Source organism: Equus caballus, chromosome 15, assembly GCF_041296265.1.
Source record: "Equus caballus isolate H_3958 breed thoroughbred chromosome 15, TB-T2T, whole genome shotgun sequence".
NCBI classification, from domain to species: domain Eukaryota; kingdom Metazoa; phylum Chordata; class Mammalia; order Perissodactyla; family Equidae; genus Equus; species Equus caballus.
Window position 1 is genome coordinate 44,348,808 of NC_091698.1, and position 18,241 is coordinate 44,367,048.

General features: G+C 50.2%; 1 protein-coding gene across 7 annotated transcripts in view; it reads left to right on the plus strand.

The window, feature by feature from the left end:
* The window catches only part of SLC4A5 (solute carrier family 4 member 5), a 115,871-nt gene that overhangs the window by 89,072 nt on the left and 8,558 nt on the right, over positions 1 to 18,241 (plus strand). For all 7 annotated transcript variants that reach the window (XM_023618857.2, XM_023618861.2, XM_070235284.1 and 4 more), the window contains 8 exons: positions 2,939 to 2,997; positions 5,556 to 5,756; positions 7,304 to 7,417; positions 8,965 to 9,126; positions 9,934 to 10,112; positions 11,350 to 11,422; positions 16,863 to 16,931; positions 17,583 to 17,756. In XM_023618857.2, the coding sequence (XP_023474625.2) occupies positions 2,939 to 2,997; positions 5,556 to 5,756; positions 7,304 to 7,417; positions 8,965 to 9,126; positions 9,934 to 10,112; positions 11,350 to 11,422; positions 16,863 to 16,931; positions 17,583 to 17,756 (1,031 nt within the window). The remainder of the gene's footprint in view (positions 1 to 2,938; positions 2,998 to 5,555; positions 5,757 to 7,303; positions 7,418 to 8,964; positions 9,127 to 9,933; positions 10,113 to 11,349; positions 11,423 to 16,862; positions 16,932 to 17,582; positions 17,757 to 18,241) is intronic.

Here is an 18,241-nt window from a genome sequence, read left to right on the forward strand (position 1 = left end):
GACCTCAGAGAGTGTGGTTTTGGTTGTACCCTCTCTTCCTCTGTCACTGTACTGATTTTGTCATGAACTTGAGACTTAATTTTTTTCTTTCACTTTTTCTATCACCAATTTTGAGTTATTCCATTAAAATCCAACAATAGGTGAAGTTGTCCTTTGTCCTGGGCCATGACATGTTGCTTGCACAGGGGATTGAGGAGACCCTACCTGCAGGCCCTTTTTGTTCTGCCCTAGAGCAAATTCTGCCCCTGTGGGCCCCATCAGGGCACTCCCATTTGCTGCTCATGTCCTCTGGACTGTGGATTCATCGCACTGAACACAAGTGTTCCTGCAAACATGGCTTTTGGAAGTACACGTCCTTGATCTCTTTCAGAAGTGGTCCAAGTTCTGGGGTCAGATGGGGAGCTTCAGCCATTCTGAGCATCATCTGCCCACAGGAGAAATCAAACAGAGGGGTTCCCTAGGAACAGGGGATGTAGGAGCATACAAGGTAGGATCTGAGGGCCCTAACAGAATCCACCTGCCTCCAAATAGCGCCCCCTCTGGCCTTTCCCAGGTGCCTGATGTCGCCTCATTCTTTTGGGTCATGCTGTTGCCATAGTTGTCCCTGGAAGCAGCATCAGCACCATCTGGGAACTTGTTAGAAATGCAAATTCTTGGGCCCCCCCCCAAGACCTGGTGAATTAGAAACTCTAGGGTAGGGACAGCAATATGTTAACAAGCCTTCCAGGTGATTCTGATGCATGCTTAGGTTTGAGAACTACAGCTCTCTTGAACTATTAATTAGCAATACTGAGCCATAGATGTTCACTTTCTTCAGAGTAAAGGAGCCAGAACCAGGACAAGTTAGGTTTGATTAGCAGAATATGAAAGGGAAAGTTCTAGACCTTTAGGAGACTGGGGAAGGGGGAACTAACTGAGGAGCGTTTCTTTCACAGTCTATGGCCACTTGCTTGCTAATTGTTCCAATTTCCTGGTTTTACTGCAAAACCCAGTCTGACTGTGGCACACTACCACTCTTTGTCACTCTTCCTCATATGATCTTGTTTGGGGGCACACTCTTTTTAAATTTAATCTTGTTTCCATTGTAACTGATTTGTATTCTATTTATGGATGCTGCACACACTGACTGGGCTGCTTTCAATCCCAAGTGAGTACCACTTTGTAAACACTAGAGTTTTAAAATATTTGATACTCAGACCCTCTCTGGAATTTTCCATGTTATATTTCTTCCTTCTTCATCTCAAAGTGGCTTTCAGATAAATCCTACAAAGTTCTTGATACAAAAGAATGGCTAAGCCTAAGCAGAAGACATCAAAGGAATGTCTGGTCTGACAACCTGGGGCCATAGGAAGGCATGGGAACTCGCCAGGCTCAAGCGTTAGGTGGGAGTCCATGAGCGTTCACGTGGGTAGCCCCAAGTCAGCCTTCTTGCCCACCTTCTCTGCTCTGTTGTTAATTGTGCGTCATGTTCTCTTGGTCAGTGGTGGGAGTAGAGGGCAGCAGATGTCCTCGTTTCTAGTAAGTGAAGTTTTCTTCCTGATAATTGTAACAAACCTCTGGATTTGTAGAGCTTCTAGGAATATTCTGCCCTGGGTCAAGGCTGAATGCCTTAGCCACTCCCAGCTGCAACCGCCCCAGAAGCAGGCAACATAGAGGGGCCCTGTGATCCTATCTTCCCATGACAGCTTGTTGGAGGTCAAAGAAGCTTCAAGAATAGCCTTTTCTGCCCTCTAGGTCCCTAACCACAGCCACAGAAGTCAATGGGGCCTGCAGTGCATTTCCAGGAAACTGGCTGCTGGGCCCCCCTCCTCCTCCCCCAGAACCGCTGCAGAGGAACACTTAGTCGGCCTTCACTCGGAGGGGGAAGGCAAGGAGGACCTGGCCCTTCTCCTGCACCCGTGCAGTGCTGCAGCAAGACGGCCCTCCAAGGCCTGCCTTTGTAATGAATGGCTGCACCCCCCCAGGGAGGGGATTACAGTTCCTCTCAACTCTTCTTGTGGCCCCTGAAGGGAGCCCTCCTATTCTCCCCTTACGGTTAGGGACACTGAGGCTGGGGAAGGGGAGTGCCCGGACGAGGGATGTGGGGCAAACAGCTGAGAGCAGTGCCTTTGGCTTCCTGATTCTCCTTCAGGTCCTGGACCTGGGTTTAATCTTCCTTGGCTTGTATTCAAGGCACAGATTGGAGAAGATAAACAAGTCCTTACAGACCCAGCTGACCTAAAAAAAAAAAAAAAAGCAGATATGAAGGAGGCGGGAGAGAAGGGAAGCGTATGTGGAGAGGAGCGGAGCAGGGAAGGACGCTTGCTGTGTAGAGTTGGGAGGTGTATGGCTCTGGGCCAGCCTGCCTGCTATGGAGCATGACTCCCCCAAGTACGAGCTGTGTGACCTTGGGCAATGGGCAGGTTACTTAACCTCTCTGGGCCTCAGTTACCTCATCTTTAAAATGGGGAGACTTCTTGGGGATGTAGGAACTTAGCAAGATGATGTGTCTAAAGGTTTTGCTTAGTGCATAGCATAGAGTAAGTTCTTTGAAAATGTTTTTTAAGTCATAGAGCACAGACGTGGGTCCAGTGACTGGTAGGGATTCACAAGGCACGTTATCCACCAACTTGTGTTGGCACTTTGTCTTGGCAGCAGATTCCGCACTTCATTTTTTAAAGCCAGCCCTTGAGCATCAGACAGGAGCTGTCCTAGCTGGGCCCAGCTGGTCTGTCAGAGCTGTGGCACGGGCTCCCTCCACCACCCCTGCCCTCACTGGGCAAAGTGAGGAGAGTGAAGAGGGGCGGGGGGTGCGATGAGCTGCCCTCACAATGGAAGCCAGTCCTTGGCTCAAAGGAACAGGAGGGAGATGGGAAAGGGTGGGGGCCCAGGAGAGGGGGTCGCAGGCTCCAGGCCCAGCAGCTGCTGACCCTTCCCCATGTCCTGTGCTCATCCACAGCAAATACAACTGTGTTCAATGCTTCAGCCCTGCTGCCACCAAACACCAACTCTTCTCTGGTAAGTCCTTTCCTCTTACGTCAGTCATTTGAGAGCTGCCATTTGTCGATAGAGAGGGAAAAGTTAGGAAACCGAGACCATCTTGTAACAACCCAGACTTGCAGAGGTCAACCCCAGCTGTCCTTCAGGGTCACCTGTGGAACTTTTTAAATGCATATCTTTCTTTTAAGTACAAACTGTCAAAATTCCATTTTAAAACGTGCCTCATTCCATTAGATCCATGTGCATAAATATCACACACACACACACACACACACACACACACACGAAGGGGCGGTAGAGGTTAGGAATAGTAAGCAGGGCTGCAAAAATGGAGCTGTACGTGAAGTTTCCTATCCATCTTTCTACCTCTTCCTGCAATTTCTACTTAGGATCCCAATTCCCACCCAGCCCCAGAAAGTTTATTAATGCTCCACCCGCCCTACCTGAATCTGATCTGTCCTTTGTGCTCTTGAGTCCCTGGCCCCCGGATCTTGTCTCTCTCCCAATAATGATGTGCAGTGGCCCTCAAGAGGTGGTGCCCAGCCTGTGGCTCCAATGGTGGGAATCCAAAACCAGGCAAAGGGCAGCCCTGGAAGGCCTTGGGGGAGATGGTTGGACTTTCAGTGGCCCAGAGGTTGCTCCTTCAGTCACTCCTGCACAGGCAGCTGGCTGCTCAGTTGGCAAGTTAACCTAAGGTTTTTCAAATATCTGATTTTGACGGGGGGAGAATGGAATCAGGTGGTGCCTATGTCTGAATACTTATTGTATGAAAGGTGCTATGCACACTGTGAGGGCTAAAAAGACGTAAGGAACAGACGTGGACCCCCGCTCCAACTGGCTTGCAATAAGCTTGTGGAGACGAACCTGAGAAGTAATGGGATAGCACAAGCAGAGCATGCCATGTGTCAAATACCAGCCCAATGTGTCCTTCCAGCCCTGGAGGCAGGAGGCACCTGCAAGCTGGAGGTCAGGGAGAGCCTCATGGAGAAAGTGGAACACGATCTGGTCTTCAAGGTTGGAAAAGTTGGTTCTGTAGACAGAAGCACATTCCAGGCTGAGGGACCAGCAGAGACAGAGGGCACAGGGGGAAAAGCATAAAACCTGTTCCGAGGACGGTGCGGGGACCACCGGTCGAGACAGCGTGAGGATGGGGGATGGAACAGGGAAACCTCGAGAGATGGGCGAGGAGGGAGCCCAGACCAGAGACGGGCAGAGGCCTGCTACCCTGCAGGGGGTGTTTCTAATCGCTGCAGTGACTGAGGCATGCAGCTGACGTTCAGCACATGGCTGGGCCCCTCCATGCGGTTTTCTCTGACTCTGAGCTTTTTCATAGCTTGGCGGTCTCAGGGACCCAATAGGGTGAGAGCAGACACTGCAAGGCCTCTTGAGGCCTAGACTCAGAACCTGCTCAGAGCCACTTCCTCCCCATTCTCTTGGTCTAAGCAGGCCCAGGGCCAGCCCAGATTCAAAGGGGAGGAGAAATAGACTTCACCTTTTGATGGGAGGGGTCACATTGCCAAGGAGTGTGGACCCAGGAGGCCTGATTCACTGGGGACCATTATTCTATCATACTACCACCCTTCTCTTAATCCAAACATCCAGTGTAGCTAGGTGCAAGCATCTGTTTACTTCCTTATATAGGTTCCTGAACATTACATGTTAATTTTTTAAAATATATATTAAATTTTCTTATAAATTACTTATTTTATTCCTCCTTTTATATACTTAAAAACATATATGTGAATACACACATATATATATGTACACACATATATATGCTTAGGAACATATATGTATGAATATATGTTATTATATATGTTATCATATATATTCATACAGTCATAAGCCACATAATGACATTTCAGTCAATGACAGACCCCATATATGACAGTGGTCCCATAGATTAGTACTATACAGCCTAGGTGTGTAGTGGGCTATACCATCCAGGTTTGTGTAAGTGCAGTCTATGATGTTTGCACAACAATGAAATCACCTAACAATGCATTTCTAAGAACATATCCCCATCAGAATGTTAAGCAACATACGACTGTATATGTATAAAATTATGTGTGCCCTGGATTTTAGGCATCTGGGGCCCCAAAAGGGGCAATGACTGAAGTGACTGACCCAAGAGAGGTCTGACAAGGGTCGGGTGTGAGCCCCAATACGTGAAAGGGTGTGCATAGGGGAAGGAAGGGGAGGATAAACGTGAGGCACTCCAGGAAGGAGGTGCCAACAGTGGTTGACTGACTGAGCCGGGGGCCAGGCCTGCTGAGGGAGAGGGCATCCCAGCCTCTGCGCTGTTCTTCCTCACTAACCAAACAGTGCATCCTAGAACACAGTGAAGAACACTTGTCAGATCCTGTCTTCCCAGGGAGCCTCCTGCTTGTCATTCCTTGAAGCAGCCTGTCCCCAGGAACATCACTCTGTTGCTGGGCACTCTCATGGGGCAGGAGGGCTGGGGCCCCTCAGAGGGTGGGAGGGGGGTGTGGGCTGCCTGGAGACTGCAGAGGGGAGGACACTGCTGACCTGCCAGGAAGGTCCTGACCCTTTCTCTCCTGTGCTTGGTCTCCAAGTACAACCCCCTTAACCTCACAGCGCTGGACTGGTCCCTGCTGAGCAAGAAGGAGTGTCTGAACTACGGTGGGCGCCTGCTCGGGAACTCCTGCCAGTTCGTCCCAGACCTGGCTCTCATGTCTTTCATCCTTTTCTTCGGGACGTACTCCATGACCCTGACCCTGAAGAAGTTCAAATTCAGCCGCTATTTCCCTACCAAGGTAAGCTCATCTTGCAGGTAGGAGGGGACCTACAGGCAGACCATGCACGAGGTCTCCCCGAGAGGGTTCTGGCCTACTGACAGGATGGACACCATATCAGCGCTGGCTCACGATGGGTTTCAACTTACAAGCACAGACTTGGAGTCAGAGAGAACTGGGTTCCCGTGTTGTCAAGACAGGGGCCTCACCTGACGTGATGGAGAATGAGAGATATTGGCAAAAGTTAGTGGGAAGAGAGGTTTAATTATGTAACTTAAAAGTACAAAGGAAACCCAAAGAAGGAGTTTAAAAATAACTCTCAAAGATTAGGAATGAGGAAAGGGCAGGAGGGCTAGCACAAGCAGGCTAGATCCTTAACACATAATGCCTTAAATCAGTAAATCAAAATATAAGAAGTATCAGCATATTAGTTAATGACTTGCAGGAAACCACCAGAACAACTGACATCAAGCTGACACACGTGGGTGTATCAGGAAGCGGGGACTGGAGTGGGGAAAGGTGAGGTGGGGACTTAGCTTTTTACACGATGTGGGTTTCTAATTAATTATATATGTTATTTTATTAACAATTTTAAAGAGGGGTAGAGGGTACAGGGAATGAATTCAGTGTGCCATCACCTGTCCCTGTCCTTGCCAACTTCTCTCCTGCTGTTCTCTGGAAATTGCTGTCTCTGGAGAGATATGGAAAAGGTGGCAGAGTGGACGTCAGTGAGGAAGGGCAGTCAGAGGCCAGGGAGGTGTGATCCAAACCTGGAAACAGAGGAGCAAAAGCGAAGGACTCATGTGGCAGGCCCGGTGGCACAGCAGTTAAGTTCACACGTTCCACTTTGGTCGCCTGGGGTTTGCCAGTTCAGATCCCGGGTGCGGACATGGCGCCACTCAGCAAGCCATGCTGTGGCAGGCGTCCCACATATAAAGTAGAGGAAGATGGGCACAGATGTTAGCTCAGGGCCAGTCTTCCTTAGCAAAAAGAGGAGGGTTGGCAGCAGATGTTAGCTCAGGTCTAATCTTCCTCAAAAAAAAAAAAAAAAGAGTGAAGGACTCTTAGTGGACAGAAGGTCTGAGAGTAGCTGGGAGTCCCCAGCAGAGTTGGGGGCCTCCCTCCCATCTCAGGTGGCAGTGCAACAATCTGTCACAGGTTTTTAGGAGCTCAGATTTCCTTCAGCCCTTGCCCTTGCCACCCCTGATGGGTGACCTAGTTCAGTCTGTCATTCCAGAAAATATCTTCAGCAATGGCTACCACGCCACATGGATAATAACAATTCCCACTTTGGCCGTTATGTGCCAAGCCCTCTGACTGTGTCATAGCTCGCTGAAGCCTATGAGGTAGGTCTACCATTATCTCCATTTTACAGATCAGAAAACTGAGGCTCCAAGAGATGACATGCTTCCCAAAGGTCAGCCTTCTGGCAGGGCAGAGCCAGGATTTGAGTCTTGGTCTGCTGACTTCAGAGCCCAAGCTCTTAACACTTCTCCAATTTGCTGCCTGAGAACTGGGTCCGCCTTGAGGTGGCGGGGTATTTCACTCACTGGCTCACCTTTCTGCAGGTCCGGGCCCTGGTAGCTGACTTTTCCATTATCTTCTCCATCCTGCTGTTCTGTGGAATCGATGCCTGTTTCGGCCTGGCAACCCCCAAGCTGCACGTGCCCAGTGTCATCAAGGTTGGCTCCCGACCCCTGCTCTGGGCAGTTGCTCTGCCTGCCCACCAGCTGCCGATCCTTTCCCCTCTACACTGATCAAACTTTCATCTCCTCTCTGCTAAGCAACCATGTGGGTTCTCTGTGTATGCCCCGCCCTTCCTCTACACAGCCTCCCAGGGAGTGATCCTCCGACACGGTGGGTTGGGGACATATTCACAATGAAATCCTGCTGTGTAGTCATGGTGTAGGGAAGGTGCTGGAATGCACCCCCCAGCCCAGCTGCATCCCCTTGATTTCCACTTGAGGGTCTACAATTCCCTGACCCCTGGTGGTTTTCTAGTGGGGCCACCTGAGATCTGTTGAAAATGATCCCTTAGTACAGTGATTCTCAAAGTGGGGTCCCCAGACCAGCATCACATCATCTCTTGGGAACTTTTTAGAAATTCAATTTGTCAGTCCCACCCTGATCGACAGGATCAGAAATCTGGGGATGGGGCCCAGCCTCTCCAGGGGATTTTCGGGCCTGCTCAAGTGTGAGAACCATTGCTTCAGAAACTCCTCATTAGTCCAGAGCTGGTGCCATTTGCTGTAGCTGAGCTTGAGCCTGCTCCCTCACAAGGAGCACCAGCCATCTACCCTGCGCTGGGAGGTGCAGGGTCTAGAACTGACCCTCCTTGCCTTTGAGGTCTTGACCTTCACAATTTTATTTCAGGGTTCTCCTAAGAAGCTTAAACACATCTCAAAAACTCATGCTAACCTTGAAAATTAAAGTACCTATTTCTTTTTATTTTTTAAACAATGGGTTTCTTTTTTATTTTTTTGAGGAAGATTAGCCGTGAGCTAACATCTGCTGCCAATCCTCCTCTTTTTGCTGAGGAAGACTGACCCTGAGCTAACATCCGTGCCCATCTTCCTCTACTTTATTTGTGGAATGCCTATGACAGCATGGCGTGCCCAGCGGCACCATGTCCGCACCCGGGATCCAAACTGGCAAATCCCGGGCCACCGAAGCAGAGCATGCACACCTAACTGCTGCGCCACTGGGCGGGCCCCCCCTATTTCTCTCAAATAAAACAAAAGATAAACTTCAGTCCAGCTCCTGCGTAGATAATCTCTATTCTCAGTATGCACGTCTGAATTGATGCCCAGCATCTCACAGACAGTTCTGTAACGCTCCCCAGACAGGTGACTCAGAGGAGAGGCAGAAGCGTCAGGCACTGGCCCATCAAATTCTTGCCTGTGGGCATCTCTGCTGCTTGTTATTTTGCAGTCAGTGACTGTAAGCTCTCTCCCAGCACCCTCTGACCCTGCATCTCCCTGTTTCCCAACCAGTCCCAGTGCAGCTGCCACAAATGATCTTAGTTCTGCAGACACCACGCCCTTCCGTAGTCTGTCTGCCTCCGTGGTCTCTTTTAAGTTGCAGATGCCCAACGTCTTTAAGGGAAAAGATTGCACTTGAAAAGTACCCCAGGTGGGGGAATGGCGGGGAGACGGGAGAGTGGGCCCGGGCAGCAAGTGCACTGGGACAAGGGAGAGAGGAAAGGGCCCTCTCCCTTTGCTCCGCTCAGCCCACGCGGCCTGACCGAGGCTGGTTCGTGGCCCCCTTCGGGAAGAACCCGTGGTGGGTGTACCTGGCGAGCATCCTGCCCGCCCTGCTGGTGACCATCCTGATCTTCATGGACCAGCAGATCACGGCCGTCATAGTCAACCGGAAGGAGAACAAGCTGAGGGTAAGGCTGTGCTAGGAGCAGGGCACAACCTCTTTCTTCCCACAAAGTCGGAGGAATGAAAGTGGGTGATGGTGCTGCTGTCAAAATTTTGGGCCATTTGTGAAGCAAAATATGAGGCCAGAAGACCGGAGTTCTGGGGTTTGGGGGAGGGGACTGTGACCTCCAGATGGGGGTAAGGCCAGCAGGGCCAGGGGGACTTGATCCAAGGACCAGACTGAGCCCAGGGTGGGTCACTGGGCACAGCTTGCTTCCTTCTCCCAAAGGGACCCTCCAGCTCTGCATCTCCTGATAGTGAACTTGGGAGTCTGAGAAGATCCTAACTGGGATATTGACCCAGAACCAAGAGGCAGAGGAGCATACTTAGCCCTCCTGGTCCTTGCAACTCCCCTCCCTGCCTCTGAAGAGATTCAGGCTATCCTCTTCCCATCCCAATCTGGACCTCTCTAGACTGGGTCTAGGGCCTGCGCCAACTGGGCCCCTCATTGAGGAGATATTGTGGCCACTGGGTAGGACCCTTCTTCCTAAGGACCCAAGCCCAGGGCCTCCGCAAGGCTGAACACTCCTCTCCTCCTTCGCCTGTATACTTTCCCCTGGTTCACCAAACTCTGGGGTTGGTAAGGCCTGAGCACCTCAGGGTGGTGGCCCCCTCAGAGTACCTTCTAGAAGGCCCAGGAGACCGCCCCACTGCCCCCAACATGTTCCACAAAGATGGCCGCTTTGGGGAGATTTCTGTCTCTCCCACCCTACCCCAACATGTGGTCAGGAACAGGCTCCTGAGACAGCTTCTTCCCTCCTGCTGCCCTGCAGAAGTCTGCCGGCTACCATCTGGACCTGTTCTGGGTGGGCATCCTCATGGCCCTATGCTCCTTCATGGGGCTGCCCTGGTACGTGGCTGCCACGGTCATCTCCATCGCCCACATCGACAGCCTCAAGATGGAGACGGAGACCAGTGCCCCTGGGGAGCAGCCCCAGTTCCTGGGAGTCAGGTAGGTGGGAGTCAGGGCCTGGGAACCACCTGAGCAGGAGTGGTCAGGTTGGGGGAGGGGAAGCAGATTTTTCTTACCATCAAAGTGTTTGGGTGAAAAGGGGCCCTGCTCTGACAGCCCAGGAACCACAGAGATGGGAGTGATATTCCCAAAGGTAGAGAAGAAGGAGACGAAAACTCAGTTCTAAGTGGTGTTTTTTTCTTTATAGATTCCAAGCAGCACACCACCATCCCCTAAACACGCGCTCTCACCAATCACCTATGTAGGCCACACAAGGGCCCCACAGGGCCCCTTCTGACCTGTCCCTTCAAGACCCCCTGCCCCCACTGCCCCCCAAAGCCCTCCTGTGGGTTCAGGTCCTGCTCAATCTCCTTTCCTCAGAAAGCCTTCCCAGGACCACTCCCATCCCTGGGCTGTGGCCCATGGCCTGTCACCTTGTTCCTTCACTTGTCCCTCCTCTCACCCCCATGCCAGGTCCTGCACCTGTTTCAGGCGGGGAAGCTCATCTTCCACCTCTCAGGGCTCCGGGGTGAGCCCACGCCAGACACTGGCATTCTCATAAGTGGCTCTTCTAAGAGCTTCTCCCCACTGCCTCAGAATACCTGGGCTGCCCAGCCTGCCCCAAGAGAGGTTTCTCTGGTCAGGGCTGTGTCCCTTCCTGGGCCTCTGAGCCCCAGATGGGTGGGTCTGAGCAATCTGCCCCAGAGCCCCCAGCTCCCACCTGGGTTGTGCCTGGGCGATCAGAAAACACACCCGCCCTCCTCCAATAGCCAGGCCCTCTTCCCCCGAAGCCTCATGAGTCATGCCCCACAAATGTGGAATCTAATAAGATCAATAATAATCAAAGGGCAGGAATAATAGCTCTATATCCCATTTCATCCTCAAACAACCCCCCGGGGTAGGAGCCATTATCTCCATTCTACGGAGGCTAAAGACATTTAGCCTCATGCCTGATGCCACACAACTAGTAAGTGGCAGAGCCACACCCAAGTCAGTCTGGCTCATGCACCCTGTTAGCCACTGCACTCAACAAGCTCCTGAACGCCCCTATAAAATGCCCTCTCTCCCCATGCACCAGTTAGCTGGGTCTCTGGTAGTGGGCTTACTCCCTGGAATGAGGAGCAAGGAGACGACAAGGCCTTGGGCACAAGCTTCAGGTGTCCACAGAGGGCCAGAGGGCTGGACTGGCCGTGGAGTATCTCCCAGGCCACCCTCACCATGAGCTCTTCTCCGCCAGGGAGCAGAGAGTAACCGGCACCATCGTCTTCATCCTGACGGGGATCTCCGTCTTCCTGGCTCCCATCCTGAAGGTGAGACTCTGCACCCTCCACCAGGGCCCCGTGCACCTGAGAAAGCGCTGGCCTGATGGCTCAGAGGTGGGAGAAGATCCCCACATGGTCCCTAAAAAGGCAGGATCCTCTTAGGCCAAAGAGATGTTCCATCATCATCGTTGTTTTCTGGAATATTGCGTCTTTTATTATCAGCACCAGGCAATCCTCACTGCTCTTTCCCACCCCTCCCAGGGCCCACCCCCGCCTTTCTGGAGAACACTCTTCCCTCAGGAAGTTCTGCCAAGTTCCATCCTTGCTTAGATCACAGGCCTCCCGAGCTGGTTGTGTTTCCATGTTAGTGTGGTTTATGGCTCACTAGAGGCCTCCCTGATCACCCATCTTCTGAAGTTTAAGACTTCCAGAGGGGAGGCGTCTGCAGCTGCTCTCGGGCCTGTCCTCTGCTCCTCTGTCTTGCATGTCTTGGGCACATAGTGACTTTTTCCCACACAGTTTGAGCTCCTCTTGCTCATGTCCTTCCAGACCAGCTAGAAGAGACGAAATCAACTGGGAGTATGTTGGGAGCATGTGTCCTCAGAATGGTCTCTCCATTCCAGTTACCTGTTGTATTTGTCTGCCTGGGCTGCCATGATGAAGTGCCACACACTGGGGGGCTTAACAGACGTGTATTTTCTCACTGTTCCGGTGGCCAGAAGTCCAACATCACCGTAGCTGCCGGTTTGGTTTCTTCTGAGGCCTGTCTGCTTGGCTTGTGGATGGCACCTCCCCGCTGTGTCCTCACGTGGTCTTTCCTCTGCATGTGCACGTCTGTGTCCTAACCCTCCCTTCTTATAAGGACACCAGTCATATTGGATAAGGGTCTACCCTTGGGACCTCATTTTACCTTCATCACCTCTTTAAAGATCCTGTCTCCAAAGTCAGTCATGTTCTGAGGTGCTGGGGGTTAGGACTTCAACATACGAATTTTCAGGACACAGTTCAGCCCGTAAACATATCAATGGCCCTTCCCTTTAATCAATGCATACGAAAGACTCCTTTCTTGAATTAAGCTTCCTTATAGTTACCCCAATCTTTGTGATAATTTCCCTCTTTGAAGATCTCAAAACAGCTGATTCAGGGATAACCTTGTAAAAAAGAAAGACTAAAGAACGATGATGTTAATTGATTTGTTTACAATGAAAAATATATCTGGCTTGAGAACTGGTGCTGGGCACAGCCAAGCAGTAAGTTTGAGTTTGGGTATTTTTTTAAGGGATGTTTCCATTGTACAGGAAACAGATTACATACAGGCAGGCAGGCATTTTGTTTATTTAAAAGTGTATTTTAAATGGCCAGGGAATATTTACTTTTGTGGAGAGGGTCCCAAAGAACCATCGTGCGCGTCACTCCCCATACCCTTTAACAGACGAGGATTTGCATGAAAGAGCTCCAGTCCAAGAATGTTGTACTTTAGGGCCAAAAGTTCCTATGAACACTTTGCAGATGGCGATGCGCCCGTGCCTGCGAGAGCGTGGCAGACCTCGGGCAGTGCCAGGCCCGCCGCCCGCTGCTGAGTGTGTTCAGCGATTTAGTCATCTCACGCCAGCTCTTAGCGTGTTTGAATAGAACACAAAGCAGTTAGAAAATTCCACTACAGTCCCCCTCCTTTTGTTCCATTTACAATGTGATCACTTATCCTATGGCACATTTATTCTGAGTATAAATTTTCTAGGCTTTTGCACTCAGATGTTTGACATATCTGATTTTAGTAAATTTTTGTTTTGCACTAATATTGTCTATCTTCTTAATATAAATAGCATGCCCACAGCGTCTACTCAAAATAATTGAAATGAAAATAGTTCTGTGCATAAGATTTGGCATTGCCAAAGCCATCGATGGTCGTCCTTTAAATGATGTATGGTCACATTGCTCATTCTTGGGTGATATGTAATAGTTTTCTATTTTAAGCAGTAATGGAAATTCCTTTCTGCTGCAGTTCTTGGCTCAAACGTTGTAACTTTTCCAAGCTGTGGACTGTATTTCTGTATTCATTCATGCATCTTATCAAAATAAATGGACTCTATAAACAGAGTAAGATGTCAGATATAGGAAATGCTAAGTATTACTCTGGCCTTCATGGAAAAGTTTTCATGGGTCCACATGGCTCCAAATGCTCTGATATTATCTTCGCATTCTATCATAAAAGGATTTCAAAAATCCTGCCCATGTCCTTTAACAATAGGAGTGGGAAAATACAGCATCTTATTTAACCACCAATTAATCTGTTTGATAAATTTTATAGCAGGGAGACCTATTTAGATTTTATTGATCATAAGATTTAGGGTTTCTGATTTGATTATAGTCATGCATCGCTTAACAACTGGGATACTTCAGTTGATACTCCAGTAGATACTGAGATCTTAGATTTAATCCCAGAATTTATTTCCAATTAAGAAAATTTTCCATAAAGCTTCTTTAACTTTTTGCAACTGTAAGTTTGCCCGGGTCTGTCAAATTAGGCATGGCCGAGCGCTGGACTCGTAGAGAACTTGCACTGGAGAGCTGTCTACCCAAGACCATACTTCAGTTGAAAGTTTTCATTCTTTTTTATGTAGCCAACAGAGGAGAAGTCCCCTGATGCTACAAATGTTAGAGGGTGCAAACTAGAGCCTAGTTACTACTGTTTCTATTTTCATTAGTGTTTCTATATCAGTTATTAACGACACCTGTTTTTGTACCAGTTCCTCCAGCAGAGTTCCGTTCCAGGGCTTCTCAAATTTTAATGTGTATAAAAATCACCTGGGGAGGGGCCAGCCTCGGGGTGTAATGGTTAGGCTCGCACACTCTCCTTCAGTGGCCCGGGGTTCGCAAGTTCGGATCCCGGGTGTGGACCTATGCACTGCTCATCAAGTCATGCTGTGGCGATGTCCCATATATAAAGTGGAGGAGGATGGGCATGGATGTTCGCTCAGGGCTAATCTTCCTCAGCAAAGGAGGGAGATTGGCAAGGGATGTTAGCTCAGGGCCAATCTTCCTCACAAAAAAAAAACAAAGAAAAAAAATCACCTAGAAGGGGCGAGCCCCGTGGCCGAGTGGTTAAGTTCACATGCTCCGTTTCAGCAGCTCAGGGTTTCACCAGTTCAGATCCTGGGCACGGACCTAGCACCACTCATCAAGCCATGCTGAGGCAGCATCCCACATAGCAGAACTGGAAGGACCTACAACTAGAATATACAACTATGTACTGGGGGGCTTCGGGGAGAAGAAGAGAAAAAATAAAGATTGGGAACAGATGTTAGCTCAGGGCCAATCTTTAAAAAAAAATCACTTGAGAATCTTGTTAAATGAAGATACTGATTCAGTAGGTCTGAGAGGGGCCCAAAATTTTGCATTTTTAACAGACTCAGAGGTGATGCCAGTGATGCTGGTCCAACGACCACACTGAGCAGCAAGGAATGAAATCCCCCCCATGTTATCAATGGATGGTTGTGCTGATATTAGCCAGAGTGATGTTTATTGTTAGAGGATCAGTGATAATCTTCAGTCCTTCTATCACCAATTTGCGAATCTTTGGTTATCTTGCCAAATGAGAGCACTGGGGGGTGAAGTGGGCATGAATGTGATGGGTGGCATAAATGACTTACACACTCAGCTCTGCAGATTCTCAGTCCATCCCAAGCCCCAAAGGCTTTTTGTTTTGTTTCCTTCTTTGCTCGCATCTTACCACAGCTCTTCAGGACTGTGGGTTTCTGCATTCTGCCTCAGAGGAACTCTTGCCCATGTCAGAAGCTCCCACATGGGCTCCATGTTATTCTCATGGTCTCAGCCTCAAATGATATAGGAAGGCCGTGGTGTCCTAGTGTCTGTGGGACTGCAGTCATTGTTGACCGCTTAACGAGTGACACAAAGCTGACACTAGAGGCAACTTTTTGCCACTTTACTATGTGATTAACATTTGAGAAGGGTCCTTCCCTGGGGATCTAAGGGAGTGCTGTCCTGATTAATCTAGAATTCGAGCTAACAGCCCCATCACTGGTCAGAGTGGGATGTCATGGGCCTCTGGGATTTTCTGAGAAAGCTCCTTGAGCCTGCAAATGATAGGACTGGAGACAGTTTCCTAGGCTTGATAATGCAGTGACTTGATAATCAGTCACTGGTAACTAAAATTATCTAAGACTTAGCACAGTTCTACTGGTTAATGTGGTTTTCAAACTCATTAGAACAAAAGGGAAGTTTTAAGCCATCTTAAATTTGAGTTATTACCAATTATAGCTAAGTGTTTTAAGATTTTATTTCTCTCTCAATTGCTCCCACCCTTTGACAATGACTTTACCTTGTTTCATAATCAGGCAAAAACTCCATACAAATGGAAGGGCACAATGGCCCCATATTTCCTTTTTTAAAGTTCCATTGTCTTGGACTGAGGTTTACAGCACATGGGTCCAAATCATGCTTTGTGTTAAAAAATGAATGCAGTCTAATTTATTTTAAAAGAGAGGTTATTTATTGGTTGGATTTATGGACATTCCTAAATGGCGTCTAGAAGGTGGGCATCCTTCTGTGTTCTCCCAAGCGTCCCAGCACGACAGCCCTGGGAGCCACGCGGGGCTGCCTTGTTCACAGCGTGAGCTGTAGGTCAGATACAGGGGAGGATGAAAGAAGTAGAAACACAGCTTAGAGGACAATGCGGAATACCTCAAAGGCTTCTAAAGCATCACAATGATGACTGTAGAACAGTACAACTGATGTGATCCCACTTTTGAAAAGCAAACAAACTCCCTGTGAGCATGATGGGAAGGAAAGATACCCACCCGACCCTTCGTGGCTAGTTGGCAATTAATGGTGGTTAGTTTATACACTTCTGTTTTGCTTCTTGTTTTTTAATCTGATTGTGTGTGAGGCATGATTGCTGTTAATCAGCAAGCACTCCCTGCTGATGTAGGCCAGCTCACTAAAAGTCCCCAGCCCCCTGCGAGCTGAGCAGTGCAGCTTTGGGGGGCCCTCAGCTGGGGCTGGGGGTGGGAAGGGGCTGGCAGGAATGAGCGAGCAGTGCAGCTTTGGGGAGCCCTCAGCTGGGGCTGGGGGTGGGAAGGGGCTGGCAGGAATGAGCAGGGGGAGCAGTCTGTGGAGCTTTCCCATGTTCCAGAAGGTATGTCTTCAGCCAGACCATATGGCTTCTGCAGAGCCCGAAATGGGGACCAGGCTGGGAGAGCAGCTTCACACTGGGCTAGCCACCCAGCTACAGGAGAGGGCAGGAGAGCCCCACTGACCCTCATCTCCCACCCGCCTGACACACTGGCTCCAGATCTGCTCTCAGACCCTCAGTTCCTCCAAGCATCCAGCTCCTTCACTGCTTGGGGACAGCTGAGGCAGCCCAGGCTGCCTCTGTGACTTGGCAGATACTGTCATCCAGAGCAGGGTGGCCAAGAGCCTGCCACTAGAGCCTGGTCCAAAGTTCTGCTTCCCTCTCATCTCATTTCAGTACATCCCCCTGCCGGTGCTGTATGGGGTCTTCCTCTACATGGGCGTGGCCTCCCTGAATGGCATCCAGGTAAGGCTCCCCCCTCCCCAGGCTGATCTGAGGGGGGTCAGTGCTCCACGTCTGGTTCCATGTCACCAAGACCCCAAGTGCTCGCTTTCCTAGGTCAACGAAAGAATAATAGTAACAATGATACTACCATTTACTCTGTGCCAAGTAAAATAACTCTACTAGGTGCTTTATGGGTGTTATATAATTTAATCTATATAACTAGGTCCTCTGATACCCATTTTACAGATGAGGAAACAGGCTCAGAATTCAAAACCCACATCAGTCTGACTCCAATGATCATTTCACTACATCTCTCTCTTCTCTAAGGCAACTCTGCAGAAGAAAACATTTTGTTTTGTTTTATTCTTTCCCATGATACACTAGATGTCTTGGATAGTTTGTGTTGCAGTTAAGTTGTGTTTTCCTTAAACGTGGACAGTGTCCATTGGGGGTCAGCTCCAGCTACACCTTTCACCAGGGCTCAGGCCCCCTCTGCTAAGACATCCCTGCATGTCCTCCTAGACCTCCAGTCACCCTCCTGTGTGTCCTTGAGGCCTGATCAGGGGCTCCCCTCTATGAGACCCCGCCGGGGCACCTGTTCCCGGTCCCCAGTGCCCCACAGGGCCACCTGGGTCCCCACTGCCTGGCTGAGCCTCGTGCTGTCCTTACCAGTTCTGGGATCGCTGCAAGCTCTTCCTGATGCCGGCCAAGCACCAGCCGGACCACGCCTTCCTGCGGCACGTGCCCCTGCGCCGGATCCACCTCTTCACCCTGGTGCAGATACTCTGCCTGGCGGTGCTGTGGATCCTCAAGTCCACCGTGGCCGCCATCATCTTCCCCGTCATGGTAAGGTGGGCGCGGCCTTCCCCTCCTGCTGGGTGGTTTAGGCCTGAGCAGGGGTCCACCGGGAGGTCCACCCTCACCTTCTCCTCCCCGATGGCCTGACCCTCGCGGGGTCACAGATGCAGGCAGAGAACAAGATTCGGGTTGTGAGTCCAGGCCAGATGGGCAGGGGGTGGTCGGGAGGACAGAGGGGGAAGGAATGCGCTGCGCTGAGCTGACAGCCTGCACACCCACCGCACCCAGCTCAGGTTGGGGCAGCGCAGCGAGAACGCAGAGGCTACACGGCCTCGCGGCTCTGGGGCGGGATGGGGACGCCGGGCGGGTTCCACCAGGAGACCGCGTTTCCCGCTGTCGAAAGCAAACCGAGCGCAGAAGTAGATCCGTACTAACTATAAATCTTTTCTCCGTTCAAAATAACTGAATTTGAAAGGATAAATGGTGGGGATGGGGGCGGAGGGGGTAGGGAGAGAGCTAGAATCAGAGATTAA